This window comes from Suricata suricatta, chromosome 14, assembly GCF_006229205.1.
Source record: "Suricata suricatta isolate VVHF042 chromosome 14, meerkat_22Aug2017_6uvM2_HiC, whole genome shotgun sequence".
In the NCBI taxonomy this organism is placed as follows: Eukaryota; Metazoa; Chordata; class Mammalia; order Carnivora; family Herpestidae; genus Suricata; species Suricata suricatta.
Window position 1 is genome coordinate 23,021,737 of NC_043713.1, and position 20,408 is coordinate 23,042,144.

General features: G+C 41.5%; 2 protein-coding genes, 1 non-coding gene and 1 pseudogene across 3 annotated transcripts in view; 1 reads left to right on the forward strand and 3 right to left on the reverse strand.

Moving 5' to 3' along the window:
* The window catches only part of ME2 (malic enzyme 2), a 59,976-nt gene extending 45,041 nt beyond the window's left edge, over positions 1 to 14,935 (reverse strand). The window contains exons 1-2 of the mRNA XM_029921552.1: positions 14,691 to 14,935; positions 4,994 to 5,113 (exon numbers count right to left, since the gene is read on the reverse strand). Of these exons, the coding sequence (XP_029777412.1) occupies positions 4,994 to 5,101 (108 nt within the window). The 5' untranslated portion in view covers positions 5,102 to 5,113; positions 14,691 to 14,935. The remainder of the gene's footprint in view (positions 1 to 4,993; positions 5,114 to 14,690) is intronic.
* Positions 6,028 to 6,604, reverse strand: LOC115278031 (annotated as a pseudogene).
* Positions 6,823 to 8,505, reverse strand: LOC115278029 (guanine nucleotide-binding protein G(T) subunit gamma-T1-like). The gene is made up of 2 exons (XM_029922464.1): positions 7,971 to 8,505; positions 6,823 to 7,773 (listed from the first exon to the last, which is right to left on the reverse strand). Exons 1-2 carry the CDS (start codon positions 7,979 to 7,981, stop codon positions 7,542 to 7,544), a joined length of 243 nt encoding a protein of 80 aa, XP_029778324.1. The 5' UTR covers positions 7,982 to 8,505; the 3' UTR covers positions 6,823 to 7,541.
* Positions 14,936 to 19,750: 4,815 nt separating the features above from the next.
* On the forward strand, positions 19,751 to 19,912 carry LOC115278593. The gene has a single exon (XR_003902997.1). It is a non-coding gene; the product is annotated as a U1 spliceosomal RNA (small nuclear RNA).
* The last annotated feature ends 496 nt before the right edge of the window (positions 19,913 to 20,408 follow it).

Genomic DNA, 20,408 nt, shown 5'->3' on the forward strand with positions numbered 1-20,408 from the left:
GAGCACTGGGTGTTGTATGGAAAACAATCTGACAATAAAATATTATGGAAAAATAAATAAATAAATAAACAAAAACTATTCAAAAGTGAAGGAGAAATTAAGATATTTTCAAATAAAAATAGAGAACTCAGATTACTAGCAGGCCTGTCTCACAAGAAATACCAAAGGCAGTCCTTTAGCCTAAAATGAAGACACTAGACAGTAAGTAATTCAAATTCACTTGAAGAAATAAAGAACACGGGTAAGATAATCATATAGGTAAATATAAAAGTCAATATAGGGGCGCCTGGGTGGCTCAGTCTATTGAGCATCCAACTCTTGATTTCAGCTCAGGTCATGATCTCACAGCTGTGGGACTGAGCTCCACATTGGGTTCTGCACTGAACTTGGTGCCTGCGTGGGACTCTCTCTCTCTGTGCCCCTCTTCCTCACTCTCTCTAAAATACAACGTTTAAAAAAAAGAGGTAATTGTAAGTCTGTATTGATGATCACAGAATGTATAATCATGTGCTTTGTATGACAAAACAGCACTGAAGGAAAGAATGGAACTATACAGCAACAGTTTTTGTGTACTTTTAAGTTGGAATCGACCTGAACTAAATTGTTATAAAGATGGTAATTGTAATCCCCAGGGCAAACCACTATGAAAACAACTCAGAAAAAGGCAGTAGAAGAAATGACATAGGAATGAAGTTGGTATGCTAGAAAATATCCATTTAACACAAAGGAAGGGAACAATGGCAGAACTGAGGAACCAAAAAGACATTTAGAAAATAAATAGCAAAATGGTAGACTAAATTGTATCTTATCAACCATTAGATAATGTAAATGGATTAAAACCTACAATAAAAAGGCAGGGGTTGGCAATTTTATGCTATCTAGAGCAAAAACAATTAAGTAGAGTGTAAAAGGATGGAACAAGAGATACCATGTAAACAGTAACCCAAGCAGATTTTGAAATAAACGCTGTTAGTAGAGGACATTTTAAAATGACAAAAGGGTCAATCCATTAAGAAGATATGACCATTATAAACTTATATACATTTGTAACAGAGGTTCAGAATACATGAAGGAAAAACTGACAGGATCCAAGGAAGAAAGACAAGTTGGAAACTTTAATACCTCACTTCCAACAATGGAGAGAACAATGACACAGAAAAATCGGCTGAGAAAACATAAGACCTAAATAACACTATGAAGCAACTAGACCCGACAGACATGTATGGGACCCTCCACACAAAAGCAGCAGGACACATTCTTCAAAACAAGTGCACACGAAATATTCTCCAGGAAAGACCGTATGTTAAACCATAAAATCAGTCGCCATAAATTTTAACGAATTTATTAAACCATCCAAAGTCTCCATATGATCTCCAACCATAATGCAATGAGATTAAAAATCAATAATTGAAGGAAATTTGGGGAATTCACAAATATTTGGATTTTAAACAACAAACTCCTAAATGACCAACTGACCAAAGAAGAAATCACAAAGGATATTAGAAGGTATTCTGAGAATAACAGAACACATATACCAATCCAAACCAAACCAAACCAAACAACCACACACACCAAAACTTAGGACTTAAGGGATGCAGTGAAAGCAAAGCATAGAGGGAAATTTAGAGCTGTCAATGCTCACATTAAAAAGGCAGAAAGATCTCAAATCAATAATCTAAACTTCCACCTTAAGAAACTAGGGCAGGAGAGAAAGAGCAAACTAAACCTGAAGCAAGGAGGAAGGACATATTAAAGATCGGAGCGAAAATAAGTGAAATAGAAAATACAAAAAATAACTGGAAAATAAATCAGTTAGCCCAAAGGGTGGTTCTTTGAAAAGATCTATAAAACTGTCAAACCTTCAGCTATACGGGAAAAGAAGAAAAGGGAGAAGACTTAAATCACCAAATCCTTTGCAATTCATGTTTCTCCTTATAAGATTTCACCTACGGTTGGGATAGTAGGAACATGATTTTTCATTAATCATAATATGATTCTTATTATTTACACAAACAATAAAAACTTGAATTAGTTTACCTATCAGACACATAGTCAGGGGAAGTTCCCCTCCCCTGCTTGTGATTCTCTCTCTCAAATAAACTTTAAAGATAACTAAATAAATAAATAGCTACATGAGCATGGGATAAAAGGGGAAATCCCATCTTACACTTGCACAGCCTTTTGAACGTTTCAAAATGATATATTACCTAATGATTTAAGTGTGAAGACTGAGGTCTAGAGAGATTAAATGAAAAGCCAAAGTTTCATGGCTAGCAAAGAAATTCAAATTAACACCTAAAGAGCTGCTTATACCCTAGCACAGGGATGTTCAGTCCTTTAAAGTATAAACACTTAAAAAAAAGTTCATAAAGAACTTCATATTCATACCAGAATAGGCAAATCTATAGGAAGAGAAAATAGATTAGTGGTTGCAGGGCCTGAGGAGGGGACGGGAGGGGGAAATGGCGAGTGACTGTTGGATAGGTTCGGGGTTTCCATTTCCGGTGATGGATATGTGGCACTGAATGTACTTAATGTGACTGACCTGTCAATTTTAAAGGGTTAAAACTGTAAACTGCACACTATTTACCACAATGAAAAAGTCTTACAGACATAGTAACAGGTATGCTTTTAGGAGACAGTGATTATAGACATCTTAAAAGATCACAATCTTTCTTAATTTTTATTTTTTAATTGTCCAAATTATCTTTCCAATTTCTGGGATGTGTTTTTATTTTTTTAAGTTTGTTTACTTATTTTGAGAGAGAGAGAGAGAGAGAGAGAGAGAATCCAAAGTAGGCTCTGCACTCTCAGTGCAGAGGCCAATGCAGGGCTCAAACCCACGGACCGTGATTTGATGACCCAGCTGAAGTCCAATGGTTAACTGAGCCACCCAGGCGCCCCTCTGGGATGTGTTAAAAGATTACGAAGTCTTAAATTCAGTACTGCTTTTAATTACTATTTTATTAATCACAGCAGCAACATACTTTCTTAAGACAACTAGTCTACAATGTTTGAAGCACATGCCTGATTTAAGTCCCCAGGGAGTCCATGACCCTTCAAATTGGGATTCACTAGTCTATGTTCCTTCCTAAACACACACACAAAAAAACCTCTTCCTGACACTTAAGCGGTTTCCAAAGGTGATCCTTCAATGAGATAACCATACAGACGCTACCCAACCTCAGAGGGCCAGAGTATTAGACTTTATTTACAGAAGTACTGGAATGCATTTTAAACTACACTCCTCCTCAAAATTAACTTCCCACTCAATGTATTTTATAAATTTCTTATAATCTCCTCAGTACCTTTTAAATCACTTCTGTAAGGGTAAAAACAAAATAAAACCAACATATTTAGCAACTGTTTACTATATTCATGGCATTGTAAAAAATTTAAAGAAATTTTGAATGGTCCCTATCCCTAAAGAAACCTGAAATATAGTTAGAAAAGTAAATTCATGAAAACCTACCATCAACTACTTCAATGACAGCTTAAGGCATGAAAGGAAGCACACAGAAACATATATTGATTTCTTGCTATAGGAACAGGAAGGTAAAAACTGCTACAGGGGTTCAGAGAAGGGAGCGTTTATTCCAGTCTACAGGGGCATAAAAAGGCTCTACAGGACAACTAGATTTTGAATGAGTCACATCTTGGAGAGCAAGCAAGATTTGGGGAAGTGAGGCAAAAAAAGAGGGGATTAGAACCTCCCTCATTAAGCTGCATTCAATTCACTACTGCCTACTGAGTTCTCATTCTGTGCAGGGCACCAAAAACGCCAAGACAAGGCGCTCTGTTGGCCCTTGATCAAATTTCCTCTTGAAGGCCTGATATCCTTCAAGACAGATCACACTGTACAATTAATTATGCTGAACCCCCACCAGGGGAAACAATGAAACTGGCAAATTTCTTATGACCACAGTTTTAAAATACATCACAACTTAATCTGAACGCATTCTTCCCAAGAGGCAAGTCTCACATATTACAATAAATCCAATGTATCCACTTACAACCTTTTTGCAAGAAATCCTTTTTCAGAAGTTTGTGTATTTCCTAATTAATATCACCACAAGACAATAGAGAGGGACCTGCCCAGGGAGCAGTTTGGATACAGAATAGAGGCCAAGACTAGGTACCAATAATGCCCATCGCTTCTGCCCTAAGAGTTGTAAGGAGGGTGAGAAGTCTCTCCACTTTGAAGCAGCGCTGTGAGATTCACGGGCAAAAGCACTTGTATACAATGGTTTGTGTCCAAAAAGCTGGGTGGAGATACGGCCAAGGGTGGATGTTAGACAACATTTTATTTTACAGTTTTGACTCCATCTTCCAAGGGCTCCATCTGATTGGTCCAGGATGAGTACGTGATTTGAGCTGGGTAAATCTAAATATCCCACCCTGGCAAAAAGTCCTGGCCAGCCTGCTATTTGAGGGATTTTTCTGAGCCGAAACCAGGAAATAAAGTCCATCTTTTTCTGGTGGTAGAAGCTGTGAGGGGTGAAACTGGGAGCCATAAAAACAGCCATGGGGGCACCTGGGTGGCTCAGTTGGTTAAGCCTCCGACTTCAGCTCAGGTCAGATCTCACGTTTGTGGGTTCGAGCCCCGCGTCAGGCTCTGTGCTGACAGCTAGCTCAGAGCCTGGAGCCTGCTTCTGGTTCTGTTTCCTTCTCTCTCTGCCCCTCCCCCTCTCATGCTCTGTCTCTCTCTGTATCAAAATAAATAAAAAACATTAAAAAAAAAAAGAGGACTTTGCCTACCCCAAGATAATAAAAGCTTATTTTCTATGTTTCTAAGAATTAAAAAAAAAAAAAAAAACAGCCATGATTCTTGCTGCGTGGAGAAAAGTGAAGTGTCATGCAGAAAAAGCAAATACCTCTGAACAGCTTCAAGATGAAGCTACAAAATTCAAAAACTTCATACTTTATCCATCTAAAATATATCAAACCTTTACCAGGAGAGAGAAAATATTCTGTTAGCATTAAGGTTACTAACCTTGTTTGTTCTCGGGTTCAACATGAGTGGTTTGCCTTTCTCTTTTATATGTAAATGACGACACGCCAGAGTGCAAGGGGCGGTGACCACTCTGATCCGGGACAACATCTTTCCTGGAACCTGGAGGAAGAGAAGCAAATACGTGATGAGAAACTAATTGTAGAACTGCATGCTCATCAGGTATCAGTTTTCAAAAGCAGATATAGAAAGCCTAATTTTCCAACTGAAAAAGCTTTCTCAAAGCACATTTAGGTTTCTACAGGTTGCAAGGGTTGTAAAAGAATTAGAGTTGGGTGAAGACAAAGACTGACAACACTCTAAGCCCCTGGTTACTAATCACTGCTATTTTGTATATACAGCACACTACGGGGTGTGCTAAACACTTACTCCTTCTCTAATCCGCCCAAGTGTGGCACGATCTGTATCTCCCATTTATGAGAGAAGGAACTTGAGAGATTAAGGAACAAGGTAACACCTAGTAAACAGGAGTTCCACTTAACTGGGTGTGGGAGTTTAGGCTGAAGGTGGGAAAGTTAAGTAACAGCAAAAACATTCAGAGGAAAACCAGCTATTCAAATTCTTAACCTAAGGGCGCCTGGGTGGCTCTGTTGGTTGGCTCAGGTCTTGATCTCACAGTTTGAGAGTTCGGAGCCCAGCGTGGGCTCTGTGCTCACAGCTCAGAGCCTGGAGCCTGCTTTGGATTCTGTGTCTCCCTCTCTCACTGCCCCTCCCTCGCTCACTCGCTCTCTCTCTCTCTCTCACACACACACACACACACACACACACACACACACACACACATTCTCTCTCTCTCTCTCTCCTCTCTCAAAAATAAACATTAAAAAAAATTCTTTTTTTTTCCAGAGATAAAACTTTATTTAAGGCATCAAGCAATATACTGAAAGAGGTGAGTCATGCACAAGTAATGTCCTTATTTCCATAATTGTGTTTGATACTCTCTGCCCTCTTAAAAAGGGTGTGTAGTGAGCAAAGCTGAGAAACACAGTTTTCATCCATAATCATATCAATATAAGTGCTTAAGAAAGTCTTTAAATTTTATTTTTCTTTCTTTGAAAAGAATTTCAGTTTTATTTCAGAAAACCAAAACAAGCTAGTTTTTCTACTGCGGATCAAATTTCTCTCCAGAGTTATTTATGAAATAATACAGCTGCCTTTCTCTTTAAAAGGATTCTTGTCTTCTGGAATTCCTTTCACAAGAGGATCCTCTCCAGAACGTTCTTCAATATAGTTCTTTATTTCTTCAGAACATTTAGACACCTGTTGCCTCTGCAATTTCACTTCTTTGCGTCGTTGCTCAACTTCCATCTTCAGCTTTTCCTTTTCGGGCAAATCTTCGATGTGAAGGGCCGGCATTTTCGGCCCTGAACTGGGGCCCGGGGAATGCTCTGGATGTGCGGCGGCTGGAGGCGCAGCAAACCAGGGCGCGTCCCCAAATAACTGCGGTGCTCGCGCTCACCGCCCGCCAGCGCAGGACAGGACCGCCTCCCCGAGGTGGCCCCCAGAGCCCGAGCTCTCGGCTGCTCCCGGGGTTTCTCCCGTCGCCGGCCGTGCCCAGCGCGCTAGGCTCTCCGTTGGCCCCCACGGCCCGGGTGGCCTGGCCCAGCGAGCCGGGACGGTGGAGTCGGGAGCGAGCCTGAGCCGCTCAGTGCTGCAGGATCTCCGGGCGGGATGCTGGCCCCCTGCCGGCTCCCGGCCCTGCCACGCCCGCGCAGGACCCGCCAGGGCTGCGGCCAGACCAACGGGGGCTGCGCTAACCCACTCTCCTGGAGAAACAGCTATAAAGTTTTACTTTTTGTTCCTTTTTTTTTCCTCGTTCCCAAGTCACATCCGGGTTTTGTTTGTGAAGCAAGAAAAGGAGGACACTACCCCGCAGGAAATAACGGCCCTTCACCTCTCCAAGAGTTTTAAAAATAGACAGCTCGTTCTTTCCCCCAGTTAATATACATGTGTATTGTAGGAAATGTGAACGCTGAGGAAAAGGCCCAAGAGGAAAGTGAAACTGGCCTGTAATCTCAGAAACACCCACCACGTCTGTTCATGGACGTCCACCCCTGATACCTATTCACACATTCGGGGATCAGAGGGGCGTCGGGATGTGAATATTGTTTACAACTTTCAGGGCCATTTTCTGACAGTCAGTCGTCTGCATCCACCACAGCAGAGCTTTTATTCCTTCTTCAGCGGAATGTTTTGTAAGGATTTGGAGGACACAGGGATGATACTAGAGAAGACAGAAGCAGCCGTCTTAAATGTTCTTACCAGATAGTGTTTCTCCACTCCCTGTCAACCAAGGTTTGGGTGACTGTTGATACCAAGGGTCTTGAATTCCTGGCTTCAGCACCTTTCTGGACACAGGCAGTGGATTCACTGAGTATTGGTCTCTCCGCCCTCTGGAAAGCAATATTCATCTTGCTGCCAGAAGTGTCTGCTATGACAAACGCTTACATGCTTAATAGAATTCTTATATGTGACCGAAAATTAGTACTGTCGTCAAAGCTCAAGATATTCCAAGGATTTTTTTTTTCCCTTAGGAAATCACACAGCCTCCTTTGAGCTCCTTGAAGGGATTTTTGTCCTCTGGGATACCCTTTACTAGTGGATCTTCACCAGATCTTTCTTCAACATAATCCCTTACTTCTTCACAACATTTGGAGACCAGCATTCTTTCCAGTGCTACTTCTTTCTTGAGCTGGTCAACTTCCATCTTCAATTTGTCTTTTTCTGTCAGGTCCTCAGTATTGATGACTGGCATCTTTTGCCTGCGCATACATGCATGAAAATGTTAGAAGATACCCCTAATGAAAGTATGCATCTGGGTAATGATCCTCTGTGGATGCCAAAGCCGTGGCTCAATAGGTTGATGGAGGAATTAGGCTTATCCATGGATAATTTCAGTATTAGTAAAAATGTACCAACATTCTTTGCTTCTTGATATGATACAGTAAATAGTGCACACCTCCTCCCCATGAAGGAATCAGCATCTCCAAACAGACTCCATTCAACCAGTCTTCCATGCGTTCACTCCCTAGTGCACCAACCCTGGCCGGCCTGGAGGATGATGCACTTGAAGCCAGTGAGAACCACCGGAAAAGCCTCACTTTGATTCTCATGTTGTGATAGTTGAGCTGGATCCTTGCAATGGGAATGGGAAGGCTTGCCTTGCCTCTCACTCACTCCACGATACACGTGACTTGCGCTGGCTGGTTCTCCCGGGCGCATGGCGTGAATGGTACCGCTGCAGTCTTCTGCACGTGGCCCTGCCATGTTTCCATTCTCACGTGGAGATTAATCACCACCTGGACCGCGGAGCCTTGTATGGACAGCACTCGTTGCCCTGCGGAAACATCATTTTTACGGAAGAGGTCCCCGAAGCCAGTCTGCGATCAGGGATGGGCCAGTGAGCGGGGGTACCAAAAGACTTGCCTCTCTCACACCTGGAACCCGGCTTCAGGCCCGGGTGTGGGAGCTGCCGATCCAGGAGTGTGCAGGATTTGAGTGGGTTAAAAAAAATTCTTAACCCACATGTATAACTTTAATGTACTAATATAGTCAGTGTTTATATATTATGTGTTATATATTATGTAATGTACTAAATATTTTATTTTCAAAAAACCTGTTATTTAACATAAAAAAAATGAAATTGGCTAGAAAACATGTTTTTACCCTTTCCTGTCCATCACAAATACTTGGAAATTTTTCAAAATGGAAAACTCTACATAATACATTAAAACATTAAATGATAGGAATATAGTGGATTCTTCTGCATATCAATTCTCCCACCAAAAATCTATCTGCAATGCTCGTTTACCTTAATCATTACAACTCACGGCAATGATCCCACAATAGTTGTTTTTTTTTTTAGTGGAATCTGTAGTTCTTGAGAAATCAAGGGTGGGGGTGAAGGAAACCATTTTCATCGGCATTATTTTCTAAGTGAAGTGAAATTCATATAACAAAACTTGCCATTTTGAAGTGAACTATTCAGAGGGATTCAGAAAAGCCGTAATGTTGTGCAACCTCCCCCAGCCCTGTCTAGTTCCAAAACATCCTCACTATCCCAGCAAGAAACACTACACCCATTGAGCAGCTCTTCCCCTCCCACCAACCTGCTTACTGCCTTATGGATTTACCTATTCTGGGTATTTCACATAAATGTAGCACCTAAGTATGGCCACAAAATCAAGAAATCTATATGATTATAAGAACATCAAAAATCGTGAGAAATGGGGGGAGGGGTGGGAGGGTAGGACAGATGTTTCAAGGTACAAACCTCCAGTGAGGGTCTTAAGAGATAATAATTTCCAGAGATCTAATACATGATGTAGTGAATGTAGACAACAATACTGTATTATATTCCTCAAACGTGCTAAAGACTAGATCTTAATTGTTTCAACTACCAAAAAGAAATGATAATTATGTAACATTAGAAACAATAATTATCACTACAGTGGCAATCATATTACAATATATAAATATGTCTAATTAACCTGCGGTACATCTTAACTTTATGCAGTGTTTTAGGTGCAACATACTTCAATAATAATAGTAATAAAGAATTACAAGAGATATACAACAAAATTATTGGGCCACTTTATATGTCCTGAAAGACAAACACTAAGGAACTACTGGCGAAAGACTAAACATATGACAACTAAATGCAAAACCTGAATTTAAAAAAAATGCTACGCAGGACCTTTACTGGGACAACTGGTAAAACCGGAACCTGTACTGCAGCTTGCATAAAAGTCTGGTAAAACTTTAAATTTCCTGAATTTGATAACCATATGTAAGAGACACCCTTGTTCTGAAAATACACAGTGAACTATTTATTAAGGGCCCAAGAGGTATGATGTATGTAACCAGAGCCTTTCAAGCCATTTCAAAATAAATTGTAGAAAGACAGAAATTGAAATGGTAGCACTGATCATGTGTTTGTGTGGCTCCTCCAGGAGAGACAGCACTCTGTGTCACCATTAAAACTTTGGTACCAAAAGACGGTATCAGTACTGCAGTGTATTGGCAAGGTAGGCAAGTCTAAAATAGTATGGAATATTTTTTACTCTAAATCAAAGAAAATCTGGGGAAGAAAGCATTCTGTAATCAGCACTTGTCTATAAGAAATGTATTTGGTTTTTGGCCCTAGTTTCTGGCACAGAGTTCCTAAAAATCCTTGGAATTTCCTGAATGATAGGAGTATTTTTTATTCATAAGCAGCCACCCATTTTGAGGTGATCCAAGGTGGATGACTACAAAGGTCTGGGGTAGAGGGGTCACCAGGACCACCACGTGATTAGAGAGCAGGAACTTCCAGCCCCACCCTGAAACCTCCAGAAAACGGAGGTGAGCAGGGGCTGGAGACTCGCGAACAAGGAGATCTGCCAAGCTTCCAGGTTGGTGTACACACCTACGTGCTGGGGTTGGCAACTTCCATCAAAACCCAGTCCTCTGGATCTCTTCCACCCGTTACTGGGTTGCATCCTCCTATAATAAACCGTAAAGGCACGTAAAGTATGTCTTTGAGTTCACTGTGCCATTATAGCAAATCATCCAGTTTGAAGAGGCGTTTGTGGAAAGCCTCAATTTATAGGTCAGAAGTGTAAGTCACAACCTGGACTTGCAATTGGCATCTAAAGTAGGGGCAGTCTTTGGGACTGAGCCCTTAACCTGTGGGATGTGAAGCTGTCTTGCTATGGACAGTGTCAGCATCAAGCTAAATTAAAGCACACTCAATCAGCATCTGCTGAGAACTGGCGAATTGCTGGGTATGAGGGGGAAATCCCACGTTTACTTTCAGAAAATAAGATCAGCACTCTGATACATGAAATCTACTTTCAACTCCCGGTTGAAGTTTTGCTATCAAATGAATTTAGTCTGTTTAATAAAGATAATACCACCTGTCAAATCTACCTGACAGATAATTATGATGATCAAATGAAAGAATATATACAAAAAAATATATAGATCTTATATCACTTAAATAACTTTATTAGTGACAGAGAATAAACTATACAGTGTCTTTTAACAGTGTCTTTAAAACAGCGGGCATGAGAAAAAAGAAAAAAAAAGAATGAACTTAAGGAAAAAAAATTCTGCCAGAATTAGAACCAAGGACTAAGAGATAGGTAGCCTTAATATCAACTGGGGAGGCAACAGTATAAAATGTTATGCTATGCAGATGAGATAGAGTGAAGTAAAAACAACCAAAAAGCAGGGCTTCTAAATTTTAATCAACATGTAAAATCAAGCTGCCTGCTTACATGAGCTTCTGGGATACTGAGCTATGCCCATGGTTTCTCCCCTAGTGTGTCATTCACACGGCCTTGCCCTGGAACTTACTCTCTGGTGTTTACAAACTGGGCTGGGAACTGCCAGACCACTGGCTGTGGGAGACATCCACCTCAGCCTCCTACTTGGGGTCAAAGGAGGTTAATGCAAAGGAGAACGAAATTAGATGGAGGTCATGACTGGGGGCAACCAGGACAAGTTCTGCAGTCAGACTGGAGTCCGAGTCTGGACTCGGCTCGTCACCACTTTGGAATCAGTGGTGTCACCCAGGCATTCCCGAATGGTCTCTGAATTGGTGTGGGACACACTTTTCATGGGTCTGTGGCCAAATGACAAAAACTAAGACAATGCAATATAGTCTTTCATGAAACAAAACTTATGGTCTTTGTTTTTGTGTTCTAATTATGAACTTCATACCTTTATGGGATAAAAAAAAAAAGTCCTTTCTTTTATGAAAAGATGGGCATGGCAGATTGCAATGGTTTTTAAAAAGGTCCTTAACCCTGACAGAATTAAAAGTTGGCAGTCTACATCTGGTCCAACCGTCCCCCTGTGCATGCTGGCCCACGGAGTCCCGAAGTCTGGGAACCACTGCCTTAGAAGTCTTCATCTCCCATCAATGAACTAGGGGAGGGCAAACTCTATCGTGCAGAGCTGTGTGCAGTAATGATGGTATTCATAAAGTCAATTAGAGTTTTACCATCATCATTAAGAGCTTGACTACTTGATGTGACGGTTTATTCAATAAAATCCATATCCAGGCAGGTTAGCAGAGCAGTCAAAGGCAAAAAACTGCCAGATTTAAACCCAGGCTTGGCCAGGCCTAGCTCTGTGATTCTGAATGTTTGCTGCAGTCATCTCTCACTTGAATGGGGATGATAAATAACAGGACTTACTCAACAGGGCCATTTTAAGATTTAAATTAGATAATCCACTTACGATGCTTATCACAGTGCCCTCTAAGTGCTCCATAAAGGTTAGTTACGAAGCACTATCAGAGTAGTAAGAGACTAAGGTGGTCAGAAGGTGCTTCCTGGATGCCTGTTAGTTTTCTGCGTTAACATCTTCTGGTGCGAAATCCTCATTAAGAGGCTGGAAGGATAATCATGGTTACCATTTCTTGATACTATTTTGAATTAAATCTCTAGGTCAATAATGAGAATGTGGATGGCATACAGATCCAGGCAACATCAAATGTCATCCTAAACAGCATCTACAGAATCAATATCATATTTTTCATTACTTTTGAAATTTGTACATATTGATCAAAGGAAATATAATAGGCAGTCATATAATCAAATTAGGGACTTTAAAAATTAACTCTTAATAAAATAGGTTTTTAGAAAATCATAATGGAGAGTGATTTTGATATTTAGTATGACTTTTGTCTAAAATTAATCCTCACTAAACAATTACGGCTTTCAATATTACTTGTTTTAAAATATTACTAAGTTTGTCTAAAACTCACCAACATAAATTAGAATTTTAGTTTAACTTTATATAAATTTTAATATAGTTCAGAATAGCTTATTTTTATAGGAAATTAAATACAGGTTACAGCATTATGAAAACTGACAAAAGAAATCCTCAAATGGTAAATGAGTTCTTTTATGAAATGTTTAACATGTTTTCATAACAAATGTATAAAAGAAAAAAACATTACACATAAACACCTTGTAGGGGTGAAATCTGCAAGCACTTCTTAATCAGAAATAACTACTGAACAAGAGTATATTTAATTCTCAAGAAAATTAAGTACTTCTACAAAAGCATTAATATTTCCTATTAACATATGATAAAGGATATAGCAGCTTATCTGGCTGTGAGGCCTAACTTCTCATCAAGTCTTTATAACTACCATAAAAGAGTCAGACACAGGTTACAAATCAGAGTTCAAACCCAATTAAAGGTTCAACATTAGAAGACAAGAGTTAAACTGTTTTTCCTGTATTTCTGCAAAACATGTAACATAGTAATATGTAACTCAATTAGTCTTAGTAATTACACAATAGATTAAATACTTATCTATATTTTGTATAATTAGTGTACATGTATATACATACACTCCTACAAATACAAGGGCGGGTTAGGAGGGGTAAATGTGGGCAACTATTTCTTCTCTAACTTCCAGAATGCCTGGAAACTAAAGAATAAATTCATGAGCCAAAATCAAAATTAAAATTCCTGAGTACAACTTTGCAACTAGCTCAACAAGATGAACAATGCTTAAGAAGCATACACGACTGGGTTCAGAGGGGGCTGGAGCTGTTAGGTTAAATGCCCGATTCTGCTTGAGTTCAAATCCAGGCTTTGCTACCTAAAACCTGTGATCTTGTGCAACTTACTTGACCTTCTTAAGCCCGAGTTTATTCATTTGTAAAGTGGCAATAACAGTACCAACCTCAAAGTTATTTTGAAATGATTCATGAAGAGAGTAGTATCCAGACCATAACTGACAATCAATAGTGCTTCTACTGCTACCAATAGCAACACTAAAAGAAACAACAGTGCTATTAACTATTTTACCGGAAGTGATTGCCACAAGCATTAGGAAGGTAAAATCAGATAGGAGATAACACTATGTTTTGTAAAGCAGCATTACTGTTAAGATGTATTATTTTGATTATTTTTCGAAAAAAATACATCATTTTGATTATGCTTCTCATTAAAAGGCAACACGTTTTCTGGAATTATTTTCGTAAGAAAGTCAATTCCAAGATCGAAATGTTAACAACTCCACACAAGCAGAGGTGGTTATCACCAGCGTCAAAAAAACCTGCCAGTCCTGGTCTACTTATGCCATTTCCTCGGAAGGGACAGAACTGTTCCAATCTTAGAACTTTCTAGTTTGTAACAAACTTCCTTTAAAGCGAGTAACGAACGAACGAACGAACGCGCGCGCGCACGCACACAAAGCCTAAACCCTGTCATTAATTCATCCCTGCAGACTTTTGATAATAGGTGTCTAGCCACAAAATCGATCTTCAAAGGGCGCGGGAGGGAGCGATGCTCGGGTTTTGGAAGCCACAGGATCTCACTCCGGGGCAGTGAAGGAGGCCGCTCTGGGACCAGCGAATCTGGAAACGGAGAAGTCGCGCCCCAAAACCGAGTCCGGGCAGGAGCTGCGGACGCCGGAGCTGGGGATAGCCGCCACCCGACCACTCCCCCGCCCTCAGTTCGGACTCCGGCCACCCCTCCCCTACGCCTCGCTCCGCCCCGCCCATCCGCTAAGCGGCTCCGCGCCGGCCGCACCCGCGGAAGCCGGCCGCTAGTCCGCAATCGGCTTCGGTGGCGGGGCAGGAGGAGGCCGGCGTCCGCTATCCTCTCGGAGCTCCCGCCCTGGCCCCGCAGAGCCAAGCCGCCCGCGACCGCGCGCCATACAGAGCCTCACCCGAAGTCTCAACCCGCGACAGGTGGTGCTGCCGGCGGAGGCCGCGGCCCTGCCGCCCACCCAGGCGATGCTCAGCGGCGGCCGAGTCGGGCCCTCCCCTTCCCCGAGCTTTGCGGAGTCGGCGCTAGCTCGGGCTCGGACTGGCCCGGGCTGCCAGCAGCCGGCGAGGCAGCCAGTAAGGCGGTGCAGTGAGCAAGGGAACCGGGAGGCCCGCCGGCGCGGCCCCGGGCGGAGACTGACGGGCGCGCCGACCAATGCGGAGGCAGAAAGCCGCCCCCCCGGGGGGCGGAGCTACAACCAAGGCTTCGCGGCCGCGCGCCGGGGTTCCTTCCTCTAGGGACCTTCCTCGATCTGTTTCTTTAAGGTTTCTGCTTTGAGTCCGGGCTCACGCCGGTGTGGACTCGATCCCGAGGAATGCGAGGGGGGCCGTGTGGAGTAGGAGGAGTCTGTAGATAATAGGCGACGCCCGTCGTTCCACGAAAGGAACGCGGCTGGTTTACGGCATCCCTGGGACCGCCGCGGTACTCCAGTTGATGGCTGTGCATTCGCGCGATGAGAGATTCTGCGCAGGCGCGGGCGGGCCGGGGGATGCCGGCGGGTACCAGTCTTTCCAGCCCCAGGGGGCGAGAGGAAGGCTGGGAGTTTGGGTCCATCCTGAACAGCCGGTGGAGGCAAGCAGAGATGAAGGAGAGACTAAGAGCTGGATACAGGTCGGGAGACCGGAGAAGCAGAAGAGGGGGGACCCAGGAACTGCGAGGCCTCCACACTTTAGGAACGATTTCTGCTTCTGAGCTATTTCTCTGTGTCTAGGCCTCGCTCTTTTGCAGAGTTCTTTGCCGCTCTCCACCTGCTGGCACACTTACTGGCCCCCAAGGAATTTACTGATCCCTACCGTCACAGCGCCACCCATAAATAGAAGCTCAATGTTCTCTCTTAGAGGAGCACTGGATCCCTACTTTATCATCTGGAAAGCAGCAGGGACTGTACCTTAGTACATCTTCACTCACTCACGGTTATGACATTGGAGGATATTTCTTAACGTGTTTTCAGAAAGTCTTATCACCGAAAATTCTTGGCTCTAGTTGAGTTTGTGTACTTCGAAGTATGGTGCTGATAACTTTAAAGTGAAAATGTAAAGGGTAAACAAAGAGTCGAGGAAGATAGAATAAGAAAACTGAGTAATGGAAGTGTAAGGTAGAGAAAATTGAGTAGAAGTAGAGAAAAGTGAGTTATCCTTTCTTGAACTTACAATTAGTGCAATCTAGAGCAACGGGCCACTATGAGCATGGAAGGGTGGGGCATGCTTGGAAACACTGAAGTTAATTGATAAATTATAGGTATGGCTCTATAGTAACCATCACAATAAAATCATCAATAACCAACACCCTTCTTGCCAGGAACTGTCAGGAATATCAAGCTGAATGAGGGAAACTTTAAAAATTACAAGTGTCATAAATGCTCTATTAATAGAGGTAAAATTGTTTTGTCTTTGAAAGACAGTTCGTCCTACATTAGAATAACCCAAAGATGAGACTTATTTTGGTTAAATTGAGGTCATTTCATTCCTTAAATGAAATATTTGTTAATGTCAACAAGGCAGACACCAATTCAGCAGCCCACCCCAATTCATCTTTCCTCTTGAATCACTTTGGTGACTGGTCTGAGGCTTCTTATCCAAGACAGTGTATGACTATTGAGCACCTGAAGTGTGGTTAATCTAAATTGAGATACACACTGAGTATGAAAACAATACAAAAAAGAAGGTAAACCATATATGTTGATTTCTTTAGAGGTTTATTTCTGGGGTGCCTGGGTGGCTCAGTCAGTTAAGCGGCCGGCTTCGGCTCGGGTCATGATCTCACAGTTCGTGGGTTCAAGCCCCACGTCAGGCTCTGTGCTGACAGCTAGCTCAGAGCCTGGAGCCTGCTTCAGATTCTGTGTCCCCCTCTCTCTCTGACCCTCCCCTGCTCACGCTGTCTCTCTCTGTCTCTCAAAAATAAATAAAAGATATAAAAAAAAAGTAAAGGTTTATTTCTTCTGAGGGGGAGGGGAGTAGAGAAAAAGAGTGAGAGAGAGAATCCCAGCAGGCTCTGCTGACAGCACATGGGGCTGAAATCCATGAACTATGAGATCCTATGACCTGAGCTGAAACCAGAGTCAGGTGCTTAACCAACTGACCCACCCAGGCACTCCTCTTGATTTTTTAAAATATTGATCACACGTCAAAAAACTTTGGGGAATTTTGGTTAAATGAGATTTACTATTAAAATTACTTTTCTCTCTTTATGCCTTCTTAACGTGACTACTAGAAAACGTAAAATTACGTATGTAGTTCCCATTGGTGGCTTGCATTGTATTTCAGTTGGATAGTACTAGTCCAAGAGGATCCTGTTAGAGTCACACACATGGACGCTGCTGGGTGGGACCTCTGGAAAGCCTTTTAAAAAATATCAACTGGGGCACCTGGGTGGCTTAGTCAGCTAGGCATCTGACTTCAGCTCAGGTCATGATCTCACGGCCATGAAATGAAGCCCCACGTCGGGCTCTGTACTGAATGTGGAGCCTGCTTGGGATTCTCTCCCTCTCTCTCACTTTGCCTCTCCCCTGCTTGCAATATCTCTTTCTTTCAAAAATAAATAAATAAACATTTAAAAAAAAATAGCCTCAACTGGTATGTGTCTTTTGGCTTTTTTTGCTTCATTCCACTTCTTACCAGAAATGTTTGGAGGCATGGCACCTGTCATTGAACCAGAAGATGACAAACGAATGGATGAAGGCTTACACTCTAAGGGTATTGGCAGGATTCAAGAACTTGGATCCCTGATAGTATTATTGAACCACATTCCACCTTGGTTCCTAGCCTTGTGTTTCTTATTTTGCAAAAAATAAGCCTCTGTTTGCATAAATCAACTCAAATAGAGTTTTCTGTTTTAGGAACTAAAAATAATTACTAACAATTAATATTAAAATGCACAAAAATCGTGTTCCTTGCCATAATATCTCAGTTGTACCCTTCTTTCCTTAGAATAGCTCATAACAACAACAACAAAAAAGCTCATAACTCAAATTGAGGATATCAAATGTAAAGTAGCAGGAGCAACAGTAGTAGTAATGATAATAGTAGATTTTCCACACATCTGTTTTCAGTCATATAGAAAACTTACCACCAGGAGTTGTATCTTTCACTGAAGTTCTTGCCTGTAGAAATCAGTAGAGGAAACTTCGGAAGGTTTTTGGTTTTATGTCTCTATTAATGGTTACTTATGTTTTCCAATTAACATTTGTTCTTTTCTTACCCTTTCATTGTTCAGGTCCAGAATATAATGTTTGGTAGATGTCACCAAGTACCTGTTACATGAAAGAACATGTTAATTGCTATGTTAACTTTTCCAGTTTGTGTGTGTGTGTGTGTGTGTGTGTGTGTGTGTGTGTGGAGAGAGAACTTTCTAGTTCCAACTTGTCCAGTTCTATGTTTTCCACTTTCTGGATGTTCCTTAAGAGAATGAAAGAACTTCTCCTCAGTGTAAGGTTCTCTCCAGTAAATGGAGTTATCTGACAATCCCTGACTAGAAATACCGCTGAATAAGAAATGTAACTCCAAACAGAATACAGATTATCCACCAATTAAACATCCCACTTATGGATAATCTGGGAAAGATGGAAGATCGTTGAGATTCCTATGGGCATGTGTTTATGTTTAGTGGGGTATGTTTGCAAATTATCTGAACAAATGCCTTGCTTCTTCAACAGTATTTTGCTTTTGGTTTTGCTTTTTGTTTGTTTGCTTGCTTATTTATATTGAAGGAAAGAACACACTTTGGGAGTTTGAAATCCTGGAGTTGTCCTCTCTTGCACTCTCTTGAAAAGTCACTCAACAGCTTTCTCCATCGGGTAGGCGGTATTAAACTTTCTCTACCTATCTCAAAGGTCACTGAAAGGAGGAAGTATGATTTTAAAAACTGTGCAAGGGCTTTGTAAAGTCAAGAGGATACAAATGCAAAGTATTCTCATTCTGATTCCCTGACTGTCATATAGATAATGTTCAATAAATAATAATTAACATTCGTTGGGCACTTATTATTTGCTAAGCATTGTTCTAAGGTTCCTTATGTATACACTAAAATTATTTAATTGTCTCAACAATATTATGATGTAGGTATAGTTATTTATCCCCATTTTACATATGGGAACTCTGAGGATTTAGAAGTTGGTTCATCTAAGAGTAAAGGGATACAAACTATGTTGTATGAGCTCTGAATATTTTTGAATATTTTTACGTATAGCTAAATGCCTTGGCAATGAGAAAGAATGAAATCATGCCATCTGCAGCAACGTGGATGGAACTGGAGGGTATTATGCCGAGTGAAATAAGGCAGGCAGAGAAAGACAGATATCATACGTTTTTCACTCATATGTGGAACTTGAGAAACTTAACAGAAGACCATGGGGGAAAAGAAGGGGGAAAAGTAGTTACAAACAGAGGGAGGCAAACCATAAGAGGCTCTTAAATAGAGAGAACAAACAGAGGGTTGATGGAAGGTGGATATGGGGGAGAGGAAAAAAGGGTGATGGGCACTGAGGAGGGCACTTGTTGGGATGAACCCTGCGTGTTATATGTAAGCCAATTTGACAATAAATTATATTTTAAAACAAAGACCAGAAAAGGCATTTGAAACATTTTGCCACTCCAACCGCCAACCAGTGAAGTGGGAAAGCCCTTCCTGCTTGAGCTGTTTATTAAATCTTTTTCATAACCCAAGGACAAATTTAGTGTCACCTCTTCAGTAAAGCCTGGTATGCTGGTATGTCAATATGCATTGGGATTGCCTGGAAGCATTGGAAACATTGATGCCTATTCTGTACCAATGAAATAAGAACCTTCTCGTATGGGACTCCAGCACCTGTGTTTCTTAATAATTCTCATATATTTCTTTTTTGTATAGTAGAAGCTCCATGAGAGTAGGGTCTTGTAAGAATTATTTCTCCCTGTATTCCTTTCAAGTCTTAACATATGATTAATCTTTGATTAATTAACAGGCAGGTTTAGAAATGTCAACATCATACTTACCTGGCAGGGGAGACACCATGATCCAGAAGGTGGTTCTCCCAGGGCGAGGCCCATCCATTGCACCACAGGCGCGCTGACCCCTGCGATTTCCCCAAATGCGGGAAACTCGACTGCGTAATTTCTGGTAGTGGAGACTGCGTGCACGCTCTCTCCTGAAAAAAAAAAAAAAAAGAAAAGAAATGTCAACATCTTTCTTGCTCTAATGAAGGAACTATCAGAACATGATTCTGGATCATCATCATCGTACCGACTACCACCTGGGAATTTGTGAGAGCTACGGCTACCTGGACTCCACCCCAGACAGAAATTCTGAGGCTGGGGCCCAGCAGGCTGAGTTTTGATAAACCCTCCAGTTGATTTGGATACACACTCAAGTTTAAGAACCATGATTTGAGGCCATGATTGATTGATTGATCAAGAATCTAATTTATGTTTTTGTGCAACAATTCTTACTGAGAAGAGCTCACCAAGGAAACAAGATACAGTACTTGCCCTCAAGGAATCTATAGTACAATGTAGGGACAAAGCATTTACTCATATAAGTGTAATTTAATAAGCAACGTTATTAGGTATTTACAGGTGAAGTGACACGATCATGATGTATTGAGTTTGTTTTAAATTATTCTAGGGAGGGGCATCTGGGTGGCTCA